Raw genomic sequence first — 16207 nt, 5'->3', positions numbered from 1 at the left:
TTTTACGAATTTTAAGGGGTTGGGTTAATCTTGGAAGCGAAATAAGTGGTGTCTGGCGTACTCTAAGAGAGTACATCTTTATAAATAGAGAGAAACTTTCCCTAGCAACTGGACTGATAAAAAATTAAGAAAAACAAGATTATTGATAATCATGCAGAAAATAATCGTTCCAAATTACGATGAATTAATGGAAAATACAAATACATTGAATGATAAGAAAAACCAAGCAGCCATACTTAAACTGTCCTGTATCTTATAAAATCAAGTTTAAAAGCCTATATGAAGTCACTTTACATAAAGTTGATTTAAATGCGCGCCTATTCATCTCGCATCATCTAGCAATCCTATAAAAATCGATTGATTTCTATTATTGGGTTTTCTATTGGGCATAATGAACATTGAACATAAAAAAGTTTATTTGAAATCCCGTCATCGAGAATATTTCAATTTTGGCAATTTTCTAAAAGCGTTAACAAAGAGCTATTTACTTTCTTACAACTATTATATGGTGTAAATATTTATAGACGCTTCCGTGGATTTTTGTATAACAAAATAATTTTGTTAAACACGTTTATGATAGCTGAATCTATAAGTTGGTGACTAAGTGCTAAACTTAAAGAGTCCAAATGTGCCATTTTGTTCAAAAAGTTTTGTTTTTTCTTCAATTATCAACATGAACATCGTCAAACAAACCAAAATGAAATAAAAAAATAATCCAAGATATAAGCCTCTGACTTAGTCCTCAAAAAAAAAAATAAAAAGATAAAACTTATTCAGAATTGAGAGAATGGTTATTGCGGTATTATCAAATGAATACATAATAATTCAGATATCTGATCTAGCGACAATCGGTATCTTTTCTGACCCACTTTACAAAAGGGCTGGTAAAGTTACTAGGAATTCGGTCCATTATATGCCTCGATTTTTTACTATTAAAAACATAGACAATGTAGTTAGATATATCCAAATACACGTGAGAAATATATATAATAAATACACAGTAACAAATGATAAATGATAAGAGGATAGTCTTCTCGCATATAAAATAGAATTAAATATCTTTTGCCAGGAAGGCAAACGTTCATTAGTAACTGTTTTACGTCACACCGACACAGTATAGGTCATATGGCGACATTACAACGAAGACCTCAGATGCCCTTCCGTGCATTATTTCAGGCACGAACGGGCACCTTAGTAGAACCACCGGCTTTCCGAAAGCTAGCAAGAAAGTATCTTCACATGAAAGACAATCCCTGTCAAGATAACAAAACTAAATAATCAGGTTTTAATTATATTGCATCATTTAAGGTTTCATGAATGCACGTACAATTTAAGAGTTTCGCATTTTCTTGTACTTATATGAGATTCATGAAACACATAAAACCTGGAATTAAGAGAATATTAAACGAAAATTGATTGTATTTGCCAGATAAAGACGTTTAATGACAATATATTGTGATACAAATATGTTGATTATTTACACGCAGTGCGCACAATTGTTTGAAAAATCACAAAATAATGGTTAGTGAAGTTAAACAGCTGTTTGTATAAGATATGGGGCAATATGTAAGAACTAAAATATCTGAGCTGATTTTACCATTTGTAGGCTAGACCAACAATATATGTAAATAACAACTTTATGGCATATAAATTAATCAAGTTGTGTAAATACTAAATCTGTACAATAAATCTAGGGTCTGCTATACGTACGCCTCTATCTTTCGCAATACCTTATTTTTCACGGATAAAATAAATAAAAAAAAATATCTTAGATTCTATCTAACGTTTATATAAATTATCTCCATGATACAGTCGTTACAGAAAAAAAATATTTGGATATATTTACCCACGTTCGACATATTTGTTATAAACATCTTTATAACGGGAGAGAAAATAGAATGTTTTAAAACGAACACATTTTTGATATATTTATGACAATAATGCTCAAATTAATACTTTTATAATAAAATTTAAATTTAATACCATTTATTCTGCGGACAAGTCAAGCGTGAAACCTTGCGTCTCGTCCACTATTTTATATAATAAGATTAATAGAAACTGAATATAGTAGAAAACATATTAATTCATTCTTATCAAAATTATCGTAGTGAGAAGGCTATAGAATATTTGAAATGTTTTTTTTTCCTGTTCAATTTTTTTTATAAAACACAGGTGCTGAGAAATAATATGGTTCAGTACGAATATTTGTGACTATTAACTATATATTTAAAATCGAAATTACAAACAGGAATGCGATCTTTGCTATATGCTCGACATTTTAATAATAATAATAATAATAATAATAATGATAATAATAATAATAATAATAATAATAATAATAATAATAATAATATTTCAAATTTCATTAATAGAGCAATGACAGATTAAAAAAACTTGATATAGATTTAGAATCTTTCCATAACAATGAAAACTGTTAGCACGTTTGTTTTCATGGATGAATGCGGCAATGAAGATTGCCAGATTGCCACTTTTTCTAAGTCCAAAAAAAAAAGAAAAAAAGAAAAAAAAAATACAGCGTAGAAGAATTTTGTTTTATAAAAGAAAATTGCCGCCTATATGAAACTGTATTTCAAAAGCATGCAGACGACCTCATGGTTCAGGATAGTTTAAGACCGAGACGAAAGTTACTTCCCTTTATAACAATTAATCGTCGGAGAAAAGTTGCGCAGATAATGAAAAATCCACTTAAATTAAATAAAGATGTTAATTCAAAACTTTGATTGAAAAAGGCATACGTTTGAACATATTCTGTATAATTAAGTATTACATTCTCACATCGAGAGAGATGTTGTCAAAATATTTTTGACGTGTCGTTGATAGATTCTTGTGGCCTGTGCCATACAAAAAATAGAACAATATCTCAACGCGTAGTACAATTATTTGTGATAAAGATGGACGTGTTGAACCACATTTAATACTTCAGAGCAGGTGAAAAATGATAGTATTTCATTCTCGACCTAAACTTTAGGCCTACTCAGAAAATGAGATGACACACCAATCTTTGTAATATCATATTTGTCGATAATATCATACATTAATTAACCTATGAGCTCAGCAAAAATTTAGGTTCACAGCTCAGGAGACAATGAAAACTTTGGCGTTTTCTCACCTAATTAAGAAATGGCCTTAGCCTTTTGATTTTGTTAAAGTTGAAGAATTGGGGAAAGAAAAAAAAAACAAGGGAAAGTTTTGATTTTGTGAAAAATTGCTTGATTTGAAAGAAAATGTCATTTGGGAAGAGGCCTCTGTTATATAAGTTGAAAAACATTATCACTAAAATTGCATAATGGTCATTCCATTTTTGTCAGAAAAGTGATGTAGGGGTAGAGCACCTGACTCTAACTCTGAGGTTGTGGGTTTAAATTTCTCAAAATGGGAGATTCCATTCCACTTCCATTATCTACACTCAGTGCAATAAAACATGAAAAAACAGGAAGCAGTCATTTAGTCACATGAAATGCATGTCTAGGTTCCTAAAACAGGGGGTTTGATATAAATAGGAATCCCTTTAGCTAAGGGTTTTGCCTGCTTGGATAGTCAGATGTCAGTTATATTTAGGGCCTTCATGGGTAGTTTTTTTGGATCAGGGTACCTGGCCCTGTTGCCTGTGGGTATTAGAGGTACTCATTTATTTTTATCTCCTTTCAAAAAGGCACCAGGTTGTTCATCTTTATAAGTAAACTTATCATAGCGTAACTTGATGGTAAGAGTGGTGTTTGGTGATTGTTGGAAAGAGCACCAGAAGACAAGACACACGTCAAACTATGTGATATTTTCCTCAGCCACAAAGATTTAAAGGGGTTTCAATTATGTCCATTCAATCTGAGTAATGGAAGGCAGAAACTAAAGTACTAAAGACTCATTTCCCCTGCAACTCCTCCCTTGTACTTTGCCAGGTACATGTAAGGCTTGATTTACAATTGCCAGTGCAGTACGCAAGTCATATAACTTTTTTTGTAACATTTGTTTTGAACAGACACAAATCTTTTGTCTCGTCATAAGACAAACAGCTACAGTAGAGCTGTCATTGATATATCAATATATCATTTATATTGTTCTATTGATCATTTACCAATACAGATTTGAAAAGAATGGATTATTTGACATATTAATAAATGTCTAGAAGTAACAAAATTCGCTAAACATAAAGGCAAGCAGGGGCCTTTATTAGAAACATGTCTCAGATGAAGTGGTTTTTACTAAATGGACATATGGGTGTATATGGATCCATGGGTCTAAATTTTACAGGTCAAGTTAGCCCACTTCCGAAATTCAATAAATGTTTAAGTTTCAATATTTATACTAAATAAACTGTAATATTAGGATGAACTGTTGTTGTAAAGGCTTTGTTTTGAATGTCTACAAAGTCTTTTATACTTAAATACTAATATTGTAAGCTTAATTATAGATATATCAAAACGAACCTCTTTGAATATTACTTGTGGTATAAGAATTGCTCCATTACCATTTTTTAAAATTTTTGACTGGTTTTAATCTGCAGTATTTGAAATAAGACTGTGTCTCTTGAATTATATATAGATGGATGCTTCTTTCTATAATTATGTTACCTCTTTAATTGCACCACTCTTACATGATCAGCTACCAGTATTCTGCATGAATAGATTGCCAAACATTTTAATTTGAGATGGATTAAGTTCAACAACATATAACTGTGTTCTGTATAAAAGTTAAATTTGACAACAATTTTAGGCTATATCATGAACATGAGCAGTGCCTCAGGTGGCCTAATGGATACTGGATGTGACTGTCTAACTCTCAATAAAGGTTTTGTGGGTATTACCATGATTGCTTACATAATATCGGGATGGGTTTGCTCTAGGAAGCCCACTTTAAATGTGATAAATTTAAGTTGCAAGAACTTGTTTCACAATCATGCATAAATAAATATGTTCAAATTAAAATTGAATGATTTCTAATTGTAATTATTAATGATTCACTGAATGGAACTTGTATGAAGGGATAAGATAACTGATTGGATTTCTATACTTAGGTGTGGAATGTAGATTTTATTAGTGAATTTAAAGGTTTTAACCTTGCCTCATGCAATGACAAAAATTTTACAATTAAAGTGGAGAAAATTGAAAACTTATGTTCTCAAATGGTGCTTAAAATCAAGCATTATGCCATTATAAACACTTGTGCAGTTTTCAAACATTTGAAATCAAGAGTGATTTAAAGGTGAAAAATGAATCCTGATGGAACTTAATTTAGAAATAATTTGTTTTAAGTGTTTGTATAGATAAAGTTGATATCCACTTAAGTTGCAACCTGATATGAAAAACTTCACCTTGAGTAGATAACATCATTTTATTACACTTTAATAGTTTTAGCAGTAATACTTTAAAAGTTAATTTAGCCCCATAAGGTAATAGGGCAACGCTATTATAAAATCAATCAAAATTCTTCTGACTTAAATTCTGGCAGAGCATGTTTCATATAAATATTATTATAAATGAAAAGTGGAAAGAGTATATTAAGATAGGTGAAACTATAGTTCAGTATAACCTTTCCCTTAAGTGCCTTAAAAAGTTGATAACTTAACATGTTGGTAAAGCTGGGATTTTAAAACAATTCATCCTGGTAGCCAGAAAAGTGTTTCACATCAAAGAGGAAGTCGAGTTGTCTCCCTTGCCACCTCATATTGATGACATAGGAAATAAATATAACTGTTCTTCACAACTGTATCAACTTTATGGTACTTCTGTTGAATTAACTGTTAAATATATAGAGGATATTGAATGAGTGTAAGTTCAATACTGAATTTATTGCACGAGTTTAATAAAATTATATTATGCGAGCCTCTGGCGAGCATAATATTATTTTATTCAACGAGTGCAATAAATTCAGTAATGAACTTACACGAATTTAATATTCTATTTATCACATACCCAAAATAAAGACCGTTTAAAGTGAAATAAGAGTCGTTTTTGACGTGCCTATAGTATACCGCTTACATTTAGCGCGTCTTTACACTATGTTTGTATAACGCTAATGACGTCACGTCAAAATATATGCACGGCCGTGCAATACCATTTTAACGGAGTTGCAAAATCGGCACGGGTGTGTGATAAATACATGTTATTATGTAATTATGATAAAGATATATGTATTTTGTAAAATAAGCTTTTGACAGGCAGTATGATTCATAAAATTTAATTTGGCCAAACAACAGTCAATTGAGTTTATGCTACATAACATTTAGCTGTGATTATTATCCCTTGACCTGCTGAATTTCATAAATGAACTTGTCCAGTTTCCCTTTTTGGAACTGTCCAACATCAATATTAGGGGTATCAAGACAAGAATTTGAAAGTAGTCAGTCAACAGTATAGAGATGGATCGGATAGCACAGATGTGGCAAAGGCAGATCACTTAGGTCCAGCAGGTTAAGGTTTAATGACTGTTAAAGAAGGGAGGTTTGGTCAATATAACATGATCATGTATAGTCATTTTACTATTAAATATGTTTATTTTGTATCTTATTTCTTTCAGAAAATTCAAAATGAAAAAGACAGAATTGTTAACAGACCTCCATCAGAAGAAAGTAAGTATAGATGCTCTATTATGTCTCAACATACTGAAATGTAATCCGTTAAATATTGAAATCATTGTATAATTTATTGCAAGTCTATTTGATTTGACTGGTATCATTTTATTTTATGCTTTTACTTCCAATTACTGTATCATTTATTGCAAGCATATACAATTCAACTTGTATCAGGTTTCGCCAGCATAGGAAATAAATGCCTTTACCCACTGTGTGAAGGTATAAATCTCATTTTACAAACCCATACAGCTGCTTTAAAATTTAAAAGTTCAACCCTTAACCAATTTGTTTTGCTTGCAAAAGTTAAATGGTAGCCTTGGTAGTTCACACGTTTCCTGTTTCAACTTCAATAGTAATCTTTACCATTAACTTGCTGGAAACCTTCTGGAACCAAAAGTGTTCAGGCTTTGCCTAACAGTATAGAGCCAGGCCAGCCTATACATCTGTGTAGTCTGACCAGGCTCTATACTGTTGGCAGCTCAATTTTTGTGTTTTGATATTGAAATCCCTTGAACATTGAATGGACTGTTTCAAATTCAAAGCTGGAAAGATCCATTATAGAATATAGCAGATCAAGGGTAAACTCTGCTAGTGGTTACTGAATGTACCAGTGCAATCAGTGCAGGCCACACTCACCCAACACATGCAGACACTGTTCTCTGTTTGCCATGTTGTCCCTGACAGTGATGAATGGTTTTGTTCAACAAGTTCACATAAGAAAAGGGTTCAGAAAGCACGAAACATTATAAATGTGACTTTGTATGATTCAAAGCAGGACAATTTCATTGAGCAAGTTATTGGTTTACAGTTTATATAGGCTTCAATTTTAATAAGATCATAAATGGTACCAGGTATGAATTAACATTAACAAAGAAGATATTTGCTTTGTTTATCCTGTTGCTTACAGTGTATGTAGAATTGTCAATTTACAGTTTATGTATATAGCTATGTGTTGTATTGTTTAAGCTTGCTGACCTTAAAATCAGTTTTACTATTACATGTATTCTCCTTGAGTAGTTTTTGCAAAATGTTCATTAAAATTGAAAAAATAAACACACAAAAAACACATTTGATTAGAGACATTTTAATAATTTAGTTAGAGACATTTTAATAATTAACATGTGAATAAATTAACAAAAATTGTATTTTTATGCCCCCACAATGTGGGAGCATATAGCGTTGCACTTGTCCGTCCGTCAATCCGTCAGTCAGTCCGTCCGTCCGTCCCGAAATCTTGTGAACGCAACTCCTCTTAAACCGGATGGCAGATTTTACTTAAACTTACAGGGATGAACAACCTTAATGTGTAGATGGTAGTAAAGGAAGGAATTTTCGCTGCGACCAAATTTAACAGAATTGTGGCCCTTTGTTGATTTTTTCACTAGATACTATGTAGAAATTTTGTGAACGCAACTCCTCTTAAACCGGATGGCAGATTTTGCTTTAACTTACAGGGATGAACAACGTTAAGGTGTAGATGGTAGTAAAGGAAGGAATTTTTGCTGCGACCAAATTTTACAGAATTATGGCCCTTTGTTGATTTTTTCACTAAATACTATGTAGAAATTTTGTGAATGCAACTCCTCTTAAACCGGATGGCAGATTTTGCTTAAACTTCCAGGGATGAACAACCTTAAGGTGTAGATGGTAGTAAAGGAAGGAATTTTTGCTGCAACCAAATTTAACAGAATTATGGCCCTTTGTTGATTTTTTCATTATATACTATGTAGAAATTTTGTGAACGCAACTCCTCTTAAACCGGATGGCAGATTTTGCTTAAACTTCCAGGGATTAACAACCTTAATGTGTAGATGGTAGTAAAGGAAGGAATTTTTGCTGCGACCAAATTTAACAGAATTATGGCCACAGAATTATGGCCCTTTGTTGATTTTTAGTTTTCAACTTGTGCCACATGTAGTCCAAAAAATATTTGACCTAGAGTCATGAGATTGACAGAACAGTGGCGTGTGGGGGCATCCGTGTCATATGGACACATTTCTAGTTATCATTTGTCTCCCTTTGATTGAAGGTATCCATTTTAAATATTTCAGTGGAATGCATTTTGAAATTAGATAAATTGTATAGGTGAATCTTAATATACAGTCATGTACATGTATAATAAATTTGAAAAAAATACATCCCCTATTGACAGGTATCCATCAATTTAAATTCAGATGCGGTGTATAAGCATTAAGTAAATAATTTTGAATGGCATATCCTGGGGTTAAACTTCATTTACACCTATACCTCAGGTTTATTTATTTTTCTCGTTGCTAGAAGTTTTCTAAGGCTACAAATATTCTGTCACAGTCAATATTCTCGTGACGTAAGGTCCACCACTGCGTTTTTATCGATCGATAAATGTTTAAACATCCAGTTGCTATATATATATTATAGATATACCTCACTGATTGCTAAGTTTGATTTAATTCAAACTTATTGAAGTTAATTAAGTTATAGGATCAATATAGATAAACGTGGATTAGGCGCGAAATCCCTCACATATCCGTTAGATGATGTCAATTTATAGATAAATACCTACTGAGTTGTTTGATATGTTTGGGGTTGCTAAGGTAGAAGTAGAGATATAGATTCGGACCGAAGGCACTGGATTAAAGGAAATGGTATTGGCACTGTAAGAAAGTTCATTCCGTCTCCAGCACTTCAGACTGATACAGTTTTTAGCTTATAGCATGCCTTAAACAGATTAGTAATTACAAAAAAATGAAATTAATGCTTTATCTAACTTCATTCATAAGTTCATTAAAAATTCGAATTTGAAGATTTTTTGCAATTTATCTAGATTTATCAAGATTTAAGCCTGAAATCTACCCTGACTCTTATAATCTCCCCCTGACATGTTACTGTTCTTACTATTTGTTATCGAATATTTTAAACGTAAAAAGTCGAAAACAAATTGACTTTTTATTGAGTTTGATTTTTGGCAGTTAAGTAGATTGTCATCGCAATTGTTTGCCTGTGTTTACCAACATTCCTATGCATTGAGTCTTATGGTCATTTGTCTCTCACTGCTGATTCAGAAACCATGCATGATAAGTAGTGGGTCACTTGTGTGGAAATTGGTAATTACATGTTACCAGAAGTTAGTAAATCAGGAAAGCCAGTGTTTGGTGGATCAACTGTTAGATATGACTAAGTCACTGAAAAATGGCCGACATTAAAAAAACAGACAAAAACTATGCCCATAGATCCAGTTGAACTGTGAGATATGAATAGAAGAAGAAAAATACTGACAAAATAATATGTTCATAGACAGATGCATTTGAAAATAATGTTGCTGAAAAATTGAATTTCACTTTTCGAATCTGATTGGTATTGTCATGGATAAAATTTACTTTCAATATCCAATTGTCATGGATATCAAAGGTAAAAAAATATGTGAACTTTCAGCTTTTCTCTCTTTTAAAGATCCTGTAACACATTTTTTTCATGGTTTTATTTCAAAGATATGATGCTCAAATTAAGATTTGTTAATATTTTAAGTTCCAATAAGCATTATTTATAAAGATATTACCGAATTTAAAATTTCATGTAAATAAAGGGAGGTAATTAGAAATTTATTTTCTATAAATTCTTAGCCAAAGTTTCCATTAAGAAATGAATGCATATAATTTATTGATTAAATATAATGTGCATAAATATTTGCAGTACACATTTTACATATTCTTCGGTGTTTGAAAATTGTTTTATTTGCATAATTATATACATATATAATGTTTTGCAAGTGTGGTATACAAACACTAACAATATCAATCACAAAACATACAGGATCTTTAATGTCGTCATTTTAAAATATGTCTTGTTATCCTTGTCTGGTCAATATTTTAAGAAGGAATAGGTTGTGGTTAATGTAACTTTATAAGGACATTGCCCATGGCCAGTAGATTTTCTCTAATGATTTAAGGTCAAAAGTCAAGGTCACAGTGACACTTACTGTAAAAACCTTGTTTTATCAATAACTTGAGAAGAAACAGTTTTGAATTATGTCATGTGGAAGGGACATTGCTCATGATAAGTAGATTTCCCATATATATTTTGTGGTCAAAGATCAAAGGTCAAGGTCACAGTGACATTAAATCTGATAAATAACTTAAAAAGCCTATTTTAAAATATATTATTAGATATAGACAATCATTAGGCCAGTAGAAGACTTCATTTTGAGACCATTAGGTCAAGGTCACCTTCTGATGATTCAAATGATTTGCCAAATAAGGTTTCAGTTACTTGCTGAGAGGATTAGTCAACCAATGCTATCATCATTCTTCTGACCAATGTAATCAAGTACACTTTTTAAAGTGCAGAAGCTCTTCAGAATAAGTTCAGATAGTTTGACCACCTTACTGATTGACACATTGGAGACATTCCATCATAGTTTCTATATCTGTGTTTGATTTTGTACTTAATTTAAATCCGTCAAAGAACCAAAATCTGTTAGATCCCATGTCAACTCACTGTGATGCTAAATCCTTATTTTGAGATAAAGAAACTTGTAAATCATCATGAAATGTAACAAATTGTCATATTTTGACACTATTTAAATAAATAGTCCTGTTCTTGTAGAATCTTTTTTACTTACAAAGGCATTTAGTTTTGAAAAGTAGCGTCTGGTTGAAATTAGTGGTATTTAGTTTTTTACAGATAAAAAGCTAAAGATAAAAAGCGGTTGTTGAAAAAAATACATTTAGTTATAATATGGGATTTCTGTGAGCTGCTGTTGTTCTTGAATTTTTTCAAAAGAATTGAGACTGAAATAAGACATTGTTTTAATTCAAGATTTATTGTGTTTTACAATGAGGATTCCCAAACCATGGATGATAATTGGTATGGAAAGTGAATTTTATAATTTGTTTTCTTTATATACTTTATTGTTGTTTTGGCATTTTTAGCTCGACTTTTGAAAAAAAACAACAAAAAACAAAAAACATTTATTTATTTGGACAAAACAACAAGCGTGACTATAGACAGACCTATTAAAATTAAAAAAAAGGAAAAACTTAATTTTTCTTTTTTTAATTTTTCGTTTTAAAGATTGTTTAAACGGTTTATTTGTTTTCTTTTAGAAAAAGTAAAAAAGTTGAATGCTACCCCTGCCTGGCAGCAGCTCTTGTTAAGCTTGAGCCTACTGATGACAACTTGATCTACTTATGCAACCAGTGCAGACCAAGACTAGCTGGCACATCTGTGCAATCTGATCATGGTCTGCACTAATCCCTGTTCAGTCAGGACATATTTTAAAATATATAACTAAAAAAGGAGGATAGTGACCCCCATTTTTCCATCATTTGTTGTAATGTAGTATTCTTCTTTGATCATGCAAATTTTATGAAAATTCTCTGCATCGACAAAAATTTTCTTTTCTTTCCTGTTGTAAAAAAATTGCACTATCCCAAAAACATCTGTAATATCAAACTAATATGTTGGTTTACTGTTTTGACTTTGGAACTGTTCATTTTTGCAAAATATACATTGTATTGAACATTAATTCATATAGATGTATAGAAGTAAAACTGTCTCAATCAAAATCTGTATTGCAAAATTTAGTATGTTATCAAATTTCCAAGCTTGCCATAAATACTCATGAGTAAGGTTTTCTTCTCAACGAGTTTTGTATTTCTTGTTTCATATAATATAGTTATTATAATTAGGTTATTGTTTTATTATTACACAGGTAGTGGAAATGATTTGGAGAACCAAGCACGACTTCAACAAGCTATGTTACGAAGACAGGAACTTCTTGATAAAATTAGGGTAAGTTAAAACAAACTTTGATATCTTTTAAAACAATAATGAAAATTTTGATAACTCCTGCCAAGATCAGCCATTTAATCATGGTCTGAACTGTTAGCAATTCCTTAAGTAAATATTTTAAAATTTTCCTTAAATAGGATGAATTGTTTAGTCCATATCGAAAGATGGACCAAGTTCATTTAAGAAATTACTATGGTAAGGATTAAAGCAGCCTCCAGATTCATGCTAATTTTCATGAATTTTCTTAAAATGTATTAAAAAGTAAAATATTGTGATGTGCACAAGGAAAATAATTTTCATATTGCAAGCAGCACTTACAACCCATTAATTTACCAAAAAGAGGTCAAAATATGCCAAAATAGCCCTTACTGTGTTAATAACACAATAGAAATATGGTCAAAAATACTGCAAAATAAGTCATAAATTGCACATAACATGGAAATTAATACTTTAATCTTAAATCTGTTTACTTTTCTTAAAATCTTAGTACTTTTTCCTCAAGTTTAATGTTCTTGAAATATTTTGAAATGCAGCTTTAAAGTACTTTATTACATGCTTTTCGATGGTTTATAGAAATATATCAGTGATATAAAACTGGTAATTTCACTGTTTCAAACAGTGAAATTACCACTTTGATAATTTCACTGTTTTGAATTTAAGCCCCTCACGTTGTTTCAGTGAAATACCAGCGTGCACAATACTGGGTACCAACTAAATGACGTGACGTCGTAAATGACGTCACGTTGTATTATAATTTGGCGCGCATTTCATTCAGTATTAGGTTTTATGTCTTTTTAAAATGTTCCTTTGCATGTAATAAAAAGAAAATTTGTTTAGTTTAGTGTAAGATCGAAATATATTTCACCTTGTGAACACCAAAAGTTCATATTTTACTCGTGGCTGCGCCACTCGTGAAATATACCTTTTGGTGCTCACTCGGTGAAATATATTCCGATCTTTCACTGAACTAAACAGATATCCTCTATTTATCCATACCACTTTTGAGGTTTATTTGTCATTATTTGCCAAACAACAAGTTGAAATTAACATATCCCGTAAGATTGGTTGCAGAAGGTTGTCTATGAAATAATATATAATGTTGTACCTGTTGTCTTATCAGTTAAAGAACATAAAACAATAAAAGTGACAATATTACATGAAACCAAATCAAAGCAAGCCATTTTTTTCATCTTTAAATTTATTATTTAAATATTTCTTTTATAGAGAGAACAGTTACTAAATGATGAAAACAAGAGACCGCGGACGTACAGCGCTCGTAAAAGATACACACCATCTCCTCTTCCTCCTCCATCACGAAGATCTTTACCTGACTTCGCCAAATATCAGATGTATAATCAGGCTCCGGAAACCTACAGATCATACAGACCTGGTAAGATTTTATGTAAATGTAATATGTGGTGAAGGTCAAAATTGGTCAAACTTCGTTAGAGGCCCACTCTTGAGCCAAGACCACTACATTATGTACATTTCAACAATCAAACGTGTTTAAATCCATCTCTGGTATTAAGCTATTAAATTATGTTATTAGTCAAACCTGTGGTAAATGCCACCTTTGAACTAAGACTGCTAGATGTTATATATCGTAAATAGTCAGAAACAGTAGAACTATGGTAAGTCAAAGTTGGAGGGACTTGCGTAAAAACTTTGACAAATCAGGACTTTGACTCATGAATCGGTCTCAATTCCATAACAAAATTTCGACCTGTTGACATATACAGGGAAGTTGCAAAAGGCGAAACAATAGGAAAGGGCGATAACTTAACCAGCTTTTAGTAAATATTTCGCGTGCGATTATCACGCGACACCGGGTCACAGAAGTTCTCAAATGAAAGTACATGTAGTTCTTACTGTTTACTTTCAATAACCACTACCTCAATTTGAATGGTTACAATTAAAACATTTTATCACACATTTAAATGCATACAAAGGCTGTTTGAAGACACGGCTGTGTAATTAACACCTGTCATACAAATTGATTGCAAATCGTCTTTGGCGGCAAGATAAGGTGTGAAAAATATCTCGAGATTGAAGGTGTCAAAAAAATCAAAGGACTTTTACTTATTTGTGGTAAATTGTACTCAATTTATTCTATAAGGACCATGAAAAAACTTCGACAATCGAAAAATTCGACACATAAAATTTCGACTCATACATAGGTTTTTATAAGGAATGTTTAGGGGAGAAAATCAGGACTTTCATTTTACTTTGACACATCGAGAAAATCGACTAATCAAAGTTCGACTCATAGAAGTTCTACTGTATGTGGGTTATACTATATTTTTACTAAAACCATTTCATGGTATACAAAAAATAATACATGAAAACAGCCAAACCTGTGTATATACATTTAAACAGACAAATCTGTGATATTGGTTACCTCTGACAAAAAAAAAAGTAAATAAAAAAGAAAAAGTTGTCATCAGGTATATGTGTGCTGGTTATTGCATAATATTTGGGAAAACATAACATTTCTGCAGGAACAGACAGGTGACACGACCATGCTTAGAGATAGAACTCAAATGTTCAAATTTGTCGATTTATCATACACACATGTTTTTGAATGAACATAGCCATGTCAAAAAAAATCTTGAACCCGAATATGTAACACCCTGTATTGTTCCACATATATATTTCAATGTTTGGGGCACATCCAAATTTGAGACAAAAATATTGAATGTACATGCTACTATCATGATTACATTTCATTACACAATCATTGAAAGGTTGTATATTATCCTAATAAAATTTTATATAATAGACTCAAAATTGGGCCGATTTCATTACTTGTATAATTTTTTACAAAGATTATTTCATATACATGTATAATCATTTATTTTAGTTTGATTGTGTTGAAGGCTATATTGAAACACCCTCGAAATCATTCCTTGAACCAACCAGTACTAAGCAATGAGTGTTTCTTGCTCACAGAAACAATGGCTTGCCCTTAACTGGGTTTGAACCCATGTGGCCAACAATCCTTATATGACTAGTCCGACATCTTAACCACTTGGCAAAGCCACCATAAAGATTAACATGGTTCTTGATTTTAAATATTGATATTGTCATTCATACTATGCTCATAGTATGCTTTTTTTGGCTGATTTTCTGAAATCCAATTCATCACAAGAGTGTCACAGAGGAGTTACATTGTAGTTTTAAAAGATTCTAAATTTTCCCATCCAAGATGCAATATACCCCTTTCCATGGGCTCAGTGCCACCATTCTCCCCTAAAAGTGATTTAAAAAACACTGTAATAATAGATTTAAGTTTGTGTTATGAATAATGCAATATGTAAAAACTGCATTTTTCATTGATCATAATTTTTTATTTGATATAAGGGAGACAACTAGACTATTTAGATATTTGAGATGTTTATCAATTAATCAGGAGTACTGTTTAAGTTTAAGAATTTACAAAATTGGGACCAGACCAACCATGGTGGTTATAGTTTTATACTGGCAATAAAGATCTTGTTCTTCTATAATTTAATAATTGAAGTGGAGTAATAAGTAAATTAAGATTCTCTTTTCGCTGTTATATAAAAGAAATATGTTAGGTATAGAAGCCAACATGACACCTCCTTAAGAAATTCATTTTGACATCATTAATAATTTCATACAGCTGGAATTTGTTTTTTTTTATCACAGAATTAAGCAGTCAGAAATTTGATAGCCAGATTGGTCTTTCTATTTTTTGCATCTATTCAATTAGAAAATATTTTTCATTCAATTTACGATCAATTTATAAGTAAACCAATCTACTGTTAAACACTTTTGTTATCTGTTTAACACACTATTATTGTGCCAAAAAAATAACTGGAAAGAAAC

The 16207-nt window shown here is 31.4% G+C and overlaps 1 protein-coding gene across 9 annotated transcripts in view; it reads left to right on the top strand.

Moving 5' to 3' along the window:
* LOC132730492 (uncharacterized protein C21orf58-like) overlaps positions 1–16207 on the top strand; it is a 43232-nt gene that overhangs the window by 1122 nt on the left and 25903 nt on the right. For all 9 annotated transcript variants that reach the window (XM_060716442.1, XM_060716443.1, XM_060716437.1 and 6 more), the window contains exons 2-4: positions 6535–6586; positions 12279–12358; positions 13583–13748. In XM_060716442.1, the coding sequence (XP_060572425.1) occupies positions 6535–6586; positions 12279–12358; positions 13583–13748 (298 nt within the window). The remainder of the gene's footprint in view (positions 1–6534; positions 6587–12278; positions 12359–13582; positions 13749–16207) is intronic.

Source organism: Ruditapes philippinarum, unplaced genomic scaffold (assembly GCF_026571515.1).
Source record: "Ruditapes philippinarum isolate M1 unplaced genomic scaffold, ASM2657151v2 ctg2398_1_1_1_1, whole genome shotgun sequence".
Taxonomy (NCBI): domain Eukaryota; kingdom Metazoa; phylum Mollusca; class Bivalvia; order Venerida; family Veneridae; genus Ruditapes; species Ruditapes philippinarum.
The sequence above is the reverse complement of the archived record's forward strand: the minus strand, read 5'-3'. Positions and strand labels throughout refer to the sequence as shown.